This window comes from Mus caroli, chromosome X, assembly GCF_900094665.2.
Source record: "Mus caroli chromosome X, CAROLI_EIJ_v1.1, whole genome shotgun sequence".
NCBI lineage: Eukaryota > Metazoa > Chordata > Mammalia > Rodentia > Muridae > Mus > Mus caroli.
This window is the reverse complement of record NC_034589.1, coordinates 55,393,732-55,406,094: the sequence shown is the minus strand read 5'-3', so window position 1 is coordinate 55,406,094 and position 12,363 is coordinate 55,393,732. Positions and strand designations below refer to the sequence as shown.

The 12,363-nt window shown below is 38.8% G+C and overlaps 1 protein-coding gene across 1 annotated transcript in view; it reads right to left on the bottom strand.

Annotated features, from left to right (window-relative positions):
- The window catches only part of F9 (coagulation factor IX), a 31,226-nt gene that overhangs the window by 10,390 nt on the left and 8,473 nt on the right, over positions 1–12,363 (bottom strand). Inside the window, exons 4-6 of the mRNA XM_021153368.1 lie at positions 9,714–9,827; positions 3,334–3,462; positions 339–571 (exon numbers count right to left, since the gene is read on the bottom strand). Coding sequence (XP_021009027.1) covers positions 339–571; positions 3,334–3,462; positions 9,714–9,827 — 476 coding nt within the window. The remainder of the gene's footprint in view (positions 1–338; positions 572–3,333; positions 3,463–9,713; positions 9,828–12,363) is intronic.

Sequence of the window (12,363 nt, the reverse complement as noted above, 5' to 3'; positions counted from 1 at the left end):
AGACAGAGAGAGACAGAGAGACAGAGACAGAGAGAGAGAGACAGAGAGAGACAGAGAGACCTCATTTATGGACATGCCTATTGCTAATAAGTTGTTTGGAATTCTACTGTGCTATTTGTTTAATGCCAAATTCTTTTGAACATTGTCTGGTAGCTGCTGCTGGACTTATCTTTCACCATATGCTTACCAGTAAGGCTTTTTATTTTGTCGAGTGATGAAATTTACCTAATTTTTCTCACAATGCTCACAGGTCTTTCTAATATCCTAGCCCTGTTCCTCAGATGGCCTCTTCTGTCATCTGAGCCCCAGCCTGTAGATACATGATCAATATAAAGTACCTGCCAAGGGATTTGACCCGGTTTTGCGTTTTCTCCACCAACCACTCGAGTGAAGTCATTAAGTGATTCACTACTTTCAGTGACGTTATTAAGAATGGCACCATCAGTGATGTCATCCTGAATGAATACAGCTTCAGTAGAATTTTCATAGTCCATATTAGAGAAAACAGTCTCAGCTCTGGTGATCTTTGTAGAACTGTATGAAATAGAAGCTCTCCCACATGGAAATGGAACTACAAAAATAGAAAAAAGAGAATATTCTGATATTCCACCGTGGCATATAGAAATGCATTCCAATAATTGAGAATGAGCCTCATTCATTGCTATCACTTTGAGTATGTCGATGTTTATATATATATATATATATTTTCAAACTAAAAGGCTGACTGTAGTATTTTCATGTAAAGTTTTCAAAGCTTCCATGGGAAACATTGGGCTCTGAAATCCACCATCTTCATGGAAATAAAATAGATGTTCTGGAATCAAATTTATTAGATTTTTTTTAAAAAAAAGACATCTAATTACTTTCTATCTAGTTTCTTAATTAAGGTCTTACTTCAAAATTCCCTTGCCCTGGATGGAGATCAAGAAGGTATGCTGTGGAATTTTCCTTCTAGGAGAAGCTAAAGCCTCTCACTACTTCCTATTAATAGGGCCTTTTTGTAGATTATTTATGCACTAGAGATTCCAACATGGACTTTTTGGAGGGAGAGCTTTGTGATTCAACTGCATATTTGTCAAAAATTTACCAAATAGGTTACTAATATTGTTAAATCCATATTTACTGGGATCCAGCCATGTTTTCTCCCATCCTGCCCTATTTGACTTATTTCTCAACAAATTATCTACTGATACACCAGGGACCACCAAAATGAAAATTTGTAGCCAAAGTCACCTCACACTTCATTTTCATGTTTTACTCTCCTCTTAGATACATTTCATATACCAGGTATTTCTATAGCAACCAGCCGTGGCTAAGTATCATGAAAGCAGCTTGTGGTTGAAAAAATAGGAAATTAGTTCAAAATACTTATGCACAAATACACACGATCAACAATGGATTGAAAAGAGGGGCCTTTATCTTTCAAAAGGCAGAACAGCTATTTTAGGTTTGGCCTAGTTACTCTGCTAAAGCTAATGCTACATTCAAATAGAACTCTTAATAGTTGGAGACGCTTTTCAATTTTTTCCTCTCTTAGAAATAAAAGTGTTTATAAGGACTAAACTTCTGCACCAGCTGCCTTTATGAGAAGTTAGTTTTTTTTTAATGTTAAGTGTGCATGCGTGTGCACATACACAAGCACACAGAGACAAACACATACACACTTTTAAGTCAAGGACTGGGTAAGTCAGTGCATGTGAAAAAGCAGGCAGAAGGTGAAGCGTCAGAGACTCTTGGTTTTGTTTGTAGCAGGTGAACTGTTGTATTCTGTCCTTTTCTTTAATTTCCTCTGCCTGGTACATTGCTGAGATAGGTATCAAACCCACAGTTACAGGGGAGTGGTTCATAATTTAATAAAAGATCTGGCTTTGGAAATGAAAGAGAAACTATATCTGGCTTGCTTTAAAAGTGTGTTTATATTTTATCTGTAAGTATGCTATATGGGTGTGGGCACATGTATGTGCTGGTATGATTGTCCATGCTTGCATGTGTGGAAGCCAGGGGTTAACATCAAACATCTTCACTTATTTCTCTGCTCTCCAAATTACTCTTTTGAGACTGGATCTCTCACTGAGTCTGGAGCTCACAATTTCTAGCTGGTCCTATCTTCCCCTCTCCTTTTAGTGCTGGGCGCACACTGCCTGGCTTTTCTATATTGAGTATCTGACCTCAGCTCCTCAGGCTTGCATATTAACTGATTTATTCTCTTTCTGTTAGTCTTACAAAGCTTCTCTCCCTCTCTCTGAATCAAAACTGTGGTTTCAGAGGTAAGAAACGAGTGTGGAGATACTCTAAATAGAGGAATTAGGTGTTGACATGATAGCATGCTCACACAGCTGTGAAACCTTGCCTTTCCCTTTACTGTAAAGACGATGCAGATCAGCCTAGGAAAGCATGTAACAGTGGCTGAATCTAGTGTGACAGCAAGTTCAAAAACTCAGTTTATGACGCAAGTCAGGAAGTCATTTTCATAGACGGAAGTAGTTAGGCTCCAACAGACTTATGCTTAACATTTAGCATCTTTTTTTTTTTTTTTTTTTTTACTAGAAACCTATCAGTCAGCCAAGTATTTATATGTCTTTTGTATTATTTATTTGATGTACTGAATCTCAAATATTGCATATGCGATCACAGAAAGCCATTTCTTTGTAATACAGAAATCAGAGAAAAAAAAAAACATGGACCTAGAAAAGAATTCAAGCTGTACATAATTATTAAAGTGTGAAATTATGGTGACATTTGGAAAGCTAATTTGTTTATTTCAAGATACTAATCTTTTGTTCAGTTACAAAAGGGAGTTGATGCCAGCACTACTGGAATAAGGTAATCTAGGGGCAGAGGATCTGAACCCGGGTTATAGCTGGAGTCATGGTGGGTTAGTGAGCACCTACAGAGTACCTCATTAAAATTCTGAGACTCCAGTTTGAGGGGATCTGATACCATCTTTTTTACCTCCAGAAGTATATAGCACATGCATGGCATAAAAATAGGTATACATATTATCTGTCTATATGTAATTGTGGTTTCTTTTTTATTCAATGTACTTAGTACCAAAATGACTTATAAGTAAATGCTCATGTAAACTAAAGTTGTTAATTTAGCCCAACCTAATTTTGTTCATAGTTAAACTAAAAGTAAAAAAAAAAATACTGGTAATAGCCAAAAACAAACAAACTAAACAAAACAAAAACAAAAAACAAAAAAACCCATGCAGACAAGACACTCATAAAATGAAAATAAATAAATCCTTTTAAAAAAAGCCTAAAATAGTGTAGCTTAAATGCTTAAGATTTAAATGCAAGTTTTCTTTAAAGAACTTATTTAGATTTTGACCTGCTGGTTCACAGGACTTCTGGTCTTCTGCAAGTTGGTATCCCTCAGTGCAGGAACAAATTACCTTGTTATCAGGACTGTCTTTACAAAACTGCTTGCACCTGCCATTTTTAATGTTACATGTTGCATCTAAAAGAAAAGAAAAGAAAAAAAAAAAACGTAATGGCTCATCTGAAATACACTTCAAAAAAAGTATATGGAACCACTGGCTCATGTATGGGTTAAACACAAGTTGAAACAATCTGGGAGCCTCCAACTAAGAGAAGGAAGATGAAGTAAAATAAGATTCTCAGAAAGGTGTGATGATGGTGTCAGCAATATTTTGAGGTTGCGTACAACTAAATATTTGGAAATTGTCCTTTAACCAAATCATGAACTATGATTAGAGACCTATTTATTAAAGTGAAACATAAATCCAGGAAAAGTCAATAAAACTTTTGTGTGAAGTTTTACAAAGTAAGTGCACCTGTTGAAATGCTTCATAGGTTAGTAACTAGGACATCATCAATTGCCCCAAGTTCCATAATGTTCCCTCCCAGCCATTCTACCTTCCCTCCATTACAAGAGTTGTTACCTGCATTTCAAACATTGTAAACACTATTGATAGTTCATGAGCTTTATATATCAGCACATATATTATTATGGTTTAGCAATTTATTTATGAGATTTATCTATGTGGTTTTGTAAACCAATAGTTCATTTACATTGCTGTGTAGTAGTTCCATTGTATTAATACATTTTCACCCACCTATTCTACTATTTGTTAAAAATACTGATGTTGCGAAGATCATATGCCCCAGTAAAGGGGAAAGCTGGGGCCAGGAAGCAGGAGTGGGTGGGTTGGGGAGCAGGGCAGGGGAGGGTATAGGGGATTTTCGGGATAGTATTTGAAATTTAAATGAAGAAAATATCTAATTAATAAAAGAAAAAGAAATGGGCAATGTTTTTGAAAATAAAATAAAATAAAATACGGATGTGCGTGTGTGTATATAGCCAAAGAAGCCAGAGTATGGGTAGAGTACTTGTATATGTTTTATTACTAAGCATTCAATTTTTACACTGTTCCAAAATTTATATTCTGTTTATTATGGTACAAATATAATTGCTATTTTTATTGTCTTCATATACAAAGTCTTTTCTGTTTGTTTATTTATTTTAATTGCATAGTCCAGTAAATCGGGGGAGGAAAATAAACTATTATCAGGGGAAGGGAATAAAGGAACTGACCTCAGATTTCATTTTTGCTACCATTAATCCACTAAGTTTATGACAAAAAAGATGGCATATGGTCTTTTGTATTTCCTTAGCTTTGAGGCCCTTTCCTCGAGTGGTAATAACATCTCTGGTTACTTTTTTTTTTTTTTGTTCCTGGCTATCATATTGTTGCTACAAAGCAATACCAAAGTGTTCAGCCAAATCAAATACTACCTGTAGAAAATGTTCCATCAGTATGAGGTTGTGATAAGTTAACAGAGGTGGATGGGGAGAACAGGCTAGTTGTGTTCTAATGAATGAGTAAACTTGGTATGATTTTTCTATTCTGCTTCTGTGTCCTTGGTTAAATAACCAGACCTCTCAACCTTTTTCCTGTTTGCTATTGCCCTTTCTGGCCCAGCATGTTACTCTTGATCTTTGGCTTGTTTGATGCATGTGGTGGGATGGATGTATTGCTGTAACATCAGCAGGCTTTTGCCTGCAGTCAAAAGGTTCAGGATTCTAGAAATAAAATCATAGCACAAGAAATTCCAGGGGAGAGGTCAATAGAGCAGGACCTGAGAAACAGAACTGAACTCAGTCAATTATCCAGCACTTAGATGTCACACGCTAGGTTGGGGATGGGTTTTTCTTAGTCCTAAGGCTGGCCTTGGTACCTAGAATATCCACTGAGGAACCATTTAAAGCATGTGTTTTCTTTCTCTTCCTGATAGCAGAGGGTTGCTCACCAGAACCTTAACACAATTTTGTTGAACAGGTTTGCCAGAAAACATCTTATTCAGCTAACCTCAACATTTTTCCCAACCCCAAAGTACATAATAAATGAGACAGTTGGGGCTTGGGTGTGCTGAAAAACTGAAAAAGCAAGCAAACCAACAACAAAAGACCCCCAGAAACTATTCTTTTGTTTGTAATTTTTACTTTCCACTTTGTTTTTCTGCATTCTTCAGGAGGAAAGGCTGACTAGATTCTTGCAGACCTTAATCTGCCTGATAGACATTTGCATCTCTTCTCCAGCAGAGGAAATTCAAAGATATTTATTTTAGCCAAACGGACCCAGTAGCCAGTTAATTGTTTTCTAACTAGAAAGCATGCCCCAAATATTTGTTCCTTACTCCCCCAACTAAGAGCCTTCCTGATGGACAGGGGAAAAAGAAAGCAAAGGTTTACAATAGTGGAAATCTTTCCTTTCTCAAGACAAGGTAAGGCATGGGCCCACATACCTGTGATGTCTTGTGACTTTTCAGATTTGTGTTTAGTTCAGCTGGAGGCAAGAAGCTTAAGTGGGAGTTTGTCTATGCTTTGTTGTTGCTCTCCTGTAGTATCGGAGATAAAGGGTATTCTGACAGAATTCCCATTTTGTTTCTGAATCAGCTAGGCTGAAAAGATTTTTTGAAAAAACCCTTTCTCAAATTGGTTGGATCTGATCAATATACCCTAGAGGCTAAGCATGGTGGTGGCTGTAGTACAGCTAGAGCCCTGACCAAACAGAAATGTGGGAACCAAGGAGTTCAATTGGCATTGGGTTGTTGCCAATTGTTGATTTAGCAAGTTTTCTTTGTGGACCATAACCTCCCCAACCACAGTGTATCCTGTTATAGAACTCCAAACTTATGTCCACATTCCTCAACTGTATTCTTTTCCTCCTTTTAAGCTATCTTTTAAAATAAGATAGAGGGATGGAGAACCGACTCATTGGTAGCATTTGCTACTTTTTCAGATGAACCAAGTTCAGTTCCCAAAGGCCACATGGAGGTTCACAGCCACCTTTTACTTCAGTTGCAGAGGATCCTATGCCATCTTCTGGCCTCTATGGGCATTGCATGCACATGGCACACAGATAACCATTTATACAAAATATCCTGAAACATGAAGTAAAACTATTGCTCTGTAGTAAAGCTTGAGGTCAGGGATGGTGATTCTCCCAGCTGTTCTTTTATTGTTAAGAGTTGTTTTGACTATTCTGGGTTTTTTGCCTTTCCAGATGAATTTGAGAATTGCTCTTTCTATGTCTTTGAAGAATTGTGTTGGGATTTTGATGGGGATTACATTAAATCTATAGATTGCCTTTGGTAGGATGGCCATTTTTAGTATGTTAATTCTGCCAATCCATGAGCATGGGAGATCTCTCCATTTTCTGAGATCTTCTTCGATTTCTTTCTTGAGAGACTTGAAGTTATTGTCATACAGGTCTTTCACTTGTTTGGTTAGAGTTACCCCAAGATATTTTATACTATTTGTGGCTACATGGTATGTACTCACTAATAAGTGGATATTAGACAAAAGAAAAAAAATGATACAGAATACACAAGATACAGTTCACAGAATTCAAAAAGGCTCAACAAGCTGAAGTGACCAAGTGAGGATGCCTCAGTACCCCTTGGGAGAGAGAAGAAAGTGGGGAGGGAGGGAGGAACCTGGGAGGGAAAGTGGACGGTGTGGAGGGGCAGTGGGGGGTTAGAGGAGAACCTGATCTCGTATTGGGTGAGGTAAAAGAACTGAAGCCTTGAGGGCCAGAAGAAAGAATGGAAACAGGCATCCTCAGGAAATAGGAGGTTAAGGGGACCCCGCAGAATGCACCAGAGACCTGGGAGGTGAAAGACTCCCAGGATTCATAGGGAGAGACCTTTGATGAAATGCCCAGCAGTAGGGAGAGGGAATTTATAAAGCCCACCTCCAGCAGGAATATAGGACATCAAGTGAGGGATGGGGTTGCCATCCCACAATCAAAACTCTGACCCATAATTGTTCCTGTCTGAAAGAATTACAGGGATGGAAATGGAGAGGAACCTGAGGAAAAGAAGGTCCAGCGACAGACCCAAAGTGGGATCCAGCTCAAGGGGAGGTCCCAAGGCCTGACACTATTACTGAGGCTATGAAGTGCTCACAAAAAGGGACCTAGCATGTCTGCCCCCAGAAGGATCGAACAAGCAGCTGAAAGAGTCAGATGCAGTTATCTGCACCCAAGCAGTGGACAGAAGCAGATGACCCCTGTTGTTGAATTAGGGAAGACTGAAAGAAGATGAGGAGAAGGGCGATTCTGTAGGAGGACCAACAGTCTCAATTAATCTGGACCCCCGAGATCTTTCAAATGCTGGACCACCAAACAGACAGCATACACCAGCTGATATGAAGTCCCCAACACACATACAGTAGAGGACTTCTGGGTCTGTGTTCATTCAGAGATGATGCACCTAACCCTCAAGAGACTGGAGGCCCCAGGGAGTTTAGAGGTCAGGTGAGGTGGGGGATGGGGGCATCCATGTGGAGATGGGGTGGGGTGGGGAGGAGGTGAGGAATGTGGAGCAGTCAGAGTGTGGATGGGGAGGGGCTAGGAATGGAATATGGAGTGTAAAAAATGAATTCGAGACTTATGTTTTTAAAATTTTATAAATTAAAATGTATTTTATTATATTTTTACATATAGGAGTATGTTTTACTTGCATGTAAATTCGTGCACCATGGGTATGTTTGGTGCCTGTGGATGCCAAAAGAGAGCTTTGGATCTCCTGGAACCGAGAGTTGTGAGCCACCATGTTGGTTCTAGGAGTTGAACCCAGGTCCTCTGGAAGAGCAGTCAGTGCTCTTAACCACTGAGCCACCTTTATGTTTGTAATTACCACCCACTACAGTGTAACCTTCACTTACAGCAAAGACTAAGTTATTCATTCCCTTTACTCCAATGGTTTCAGAGTAACTGCTCGAAGAACTTCTGTATGTATCTGGAATATGAGGACTGAGTTTCACTTATAAGGAATTGGAAATTATAATCTTTCAGAAAGAATGGCACTTTAGGGATGTTGAACCGATTAACACCCCGTCCCACCCCCCAAGGAGTGGGAACTCAAGCAGTGGTGTATTGCCACACCAGGAATCCTAAACAAATGCAAGTCCAGCCTGAGTATGTTAGCTCAGCCACTTCTGTTCATTCTTTCTTTTTCAATTCCTTTGTCCTTTCAACTTTCCTTTTTATTCTGAGATCTTTCAGATCTCAAAGAAAGATGATCAATGCACTTCCCCTTGGTATTGGACAATATTACAGGGACTTTCATCCCCTTTCTCAATAGGAGCAGTCCAGCGGCTGCCGCCTTTCCTTTCATGTGTCAGAGCAATGGCTATATTGCCTTAATAGTGTCCTGCTACTTCTCTCCTTTCTATCCTTAGGCATGTGCTGTGAGAATCTTTCCCTCAGATTGTACCTTTACGCTCCCAGAATTTCGGAGTGCGTCATCTTTTCTTGGTCCCATGTGCTTCTTCTCAACCACCATGTCATCAATACTGCATCCAGAGGCAGTAACCAAGGAGATAAAGGACCTTGGGGTTTTACTGCTCAAATGACCAAAATCTCAAAAAAAGAAATATTCCAGGAAAGTATACAAAAATCTTGCATTTGCAAGATGCTTTTTTCTTCTGTTTACTCTCTGATATAATCAATACATTGAATCAAGGAACAACCTCTGATTTTTATGACAAATTTAACTTATAAAATGTTTTGTTCATCTGGAAGAGTTCTTATTACATGGGGACCTGCCATGCCCAGCTCTATAGGCTATTCACTTTATCTAAATCCACAGTAGCTCAGTCACAAGCTCCAATCTTTTTATGGGTACAGTTTTCTCAGAGTTTTGAGTACAGTACAAGAAGTTCACTTCCTGGCTCAACCATTTTTATGTTTGATATTTGAGCTAAAGTTTTCTTGCTCATAAAATGGGGGATAATCAAAAGATGGCCTAGTCGGCCATCACTGTGAAAGAGTAGGCCCATTGGACTTGCAAACTTTATATGCCCCAGTACAGGGGAACGCCAGGGCCAAGGGGTGGGGGTGGGTAGGTAGGGGAGTGGGGGGGGGAGTGTATTGGGGACTTTTTGGATAACATTGGAAATGTAAATGAGGAGAATACCTAATTAAAAAAAAAGTGGGGGATAATAATGGTACTGAAGACATATTAAGGATTATTAAGGATTAATACATAAAGTGAATGGAACATTACCCCTAAATACTAGCTTGAATTCTTATCCTAGAAAGTGACTATAGAGAAAGTAAATGTTTATAAGCATAGAAAATGTGTTTTAAGAGAATTGTGTGGTATAAAGACATTTAAATCTCCTGTTTCATCTGGTTTAAAAAGGAAACTTTGAATATGAATACATAAAAGGTTACTTACCTAATTCACAGTTCCTTCCTTCAAATCCAACTTGGCACCAACATTCATAGGAACTAATATCATCCTTGCATATTCCACCATTTAAACAAGGATTTGATTCACACTGATCTCCATCTTTAAGACAGGGTAAGAAATTGAATTAGCAGAGAGCTGCCTAAAATGCCCAGTCCTCCCCTGAACAGATTCATGAGGGTAGGATTGTGATCTTAGAATTAGAGAACTACTGAGCTGCAAGCTATCTGCATATAGGCAAGTGATGTGCCTGCTTTTCCAAGTTTCTAAAAGTCACTGCAGCAAAGGTTTTCAGGCTAATGCCAGCTTCAAAACTTACACAGAAGGAGGCATACACTGTTTATATAATCCAAGGAACGAGGGGGAAATGTGTTTGTATGGAAATATTATATTCAGCATACAATGAGAAGGAATATCAGTGTTTCTTCCTGGAATGGGGACAAGTTAACCATAAATTAAATTGAATTGAACCACTTCAATGAATACTATTTATATTTCATACGAGGACATTTTATTGAAGGTCTTGCACAACAAACCATGTTAGACGATAAAGGTGTTTTCACTCATGGACTGGTAGCACTGATATAGGGCAAATGTATCTATTTCCTTGTATTGCCTTTTAATGTTTATGTATCATATGAAATAAGGGGCTGTGACAGCAAACTTGCCAGAAGCATAAAGATAATAGTTTTTTTGCATACTAGTTAGGTTCCAAGTAGGCAACTATGTTATGTGTATCATCAGAAGCTTAAAAGTACTATTGGGTGACCTTCAGGAATACATTTGCTGTATCTATTCCATTTTGTGTTTTCCAAAGTTTCTACATTTACAGAGACTGAAAATGCTGACAGCAGAACAAACAAAAACTGGGAGAATGAATAGGCAAATGGAGAAGGGTCAGGAACAGAAGGAAACCTTTAAGTCTGGTTTCTTAGTGTCTGGCCTCCGCTCATACTACTAAGAAAGCATCAAGGGATAGGATGAACCCAACCGCAAGGAGAGGGCTATGTATTTTGAGCTATAGAAAAACTCTATGTCTGTAAGACTCCACATATGAGAAAGAAAACAATAAGATGAAATGGTATGAAGGAGAGAAAAATGAGAAGAATCAAAGAGAAATTTCTAGTTATTAGTCATACTTTCTAGCCAAACCCCTTGACATTTCTTGTGTAGACAACCACATTCCCTATTCTCTGATGGAAACACGTGTCCATGGTCTGTTGACTATGGAGCTAGTATCCTTTTCCAGAAATAAACTCTCTGGAAAATTGGATTGCTGTAAAAATTAGACCTTGCCCTCTCTGCCCCTTGATCCAATGTGCTTTGCACAGATACTGCAATTTGTTCCAATTGTATGAAAACAAAATACATTATCTCTGGTTTATTATTATTGATGTTCAGAACTGGTCTAAAAATGAGCTACATTTGCACTTTATATTATAGACCAATGAATCTGAATTATTTAGGGTGTTTTAGTGAAAGGGTCTGGGCTTGCAGCCAGCCATACAGGAAACTCATTTGCTGAGACATATCTTCAAAATGAGTGTCATTTTCTTTTGAATTTAGTGTTCTTTTGCTTTCTTGTCTGTGTGTACTATAGGCCAGGAGAAAGCCATAGTTAGTAGGGGTCAAAGACAACAGGAGACAAGACCCTGCCATGTGAGATTCTCTTTTAAATATTACTGGGTTCTGGAGCTGGAGAGATGATTCAGTGGTTAAGAGTATTTGCTGCTCTTACAGAGGACCTGGGTTCAATTCCCAGCACTAACATGGTTGTTTATTGCAGTCCATAACTACAGTTTCAGGGAATCTGATACCCCTTTTCTTGTTTCCAGTTACCAGGCTCATATGTGGTACCCAGACACTTATTCAGATGGCATGCGTATACACATAAAATGAAAATAAATAAACCCTTATGAAGAAGAAGAAGAAGAAGAAGAAGAAGAAGAAGAAGAAGAAGAAGAACAACAACAACAACAACAACAACAACAACAATCAAACAAACAATAACATTCAGATTTCATGATCATAAGATGTTATATGAAAGAAACAGTTGGTTAGGAGAGAACTTGGGTTCCTTTCCTGGTCTTGTGATTTCCCAGTTTGGTGATCCAAGGTAAATCCCTTGCCCCCTCCAAGCCTGTTTCCTTTTCCGTTTCCTTCCATAATGCTTTACCTGTGGGACTGCTGTGACTGGCGAATGGGATAGGCATTTTATAAACTGCTTCTGTGAACTGTATTCAACAATGCCAGGGCCAGGAAACAGGAGTGGGTGGGTTGGGGATCAGGGCAGGGGGGGGTATAGGGGGCTTTGTGGATAGCATTTGAAATGTAAATGAAGAAAATATCTAATAAAAAAATGCCTTAAAAATGCCTGATAGATGGTAGTTCAGTCGGCCTCTTTGTATGATGAGGTCATGACAGAGACAGCCAGACGTTGCAGTGAGGAGCCTGGCCCAGGCAATTTCTTTTTTTCTTTTTTAATTTTTAATATTTTTTATTACGTATTTTCCTCAATTACATTTCCAATGCTATCCCAAAAGTCCCCCATACCCACCCCCCACTTCCCTACCCACCCATTCCCATTTTTTTTGGCCCTGGAGTTCCCCTGTACTGGGGCATATAAAGTTTGTCTGTC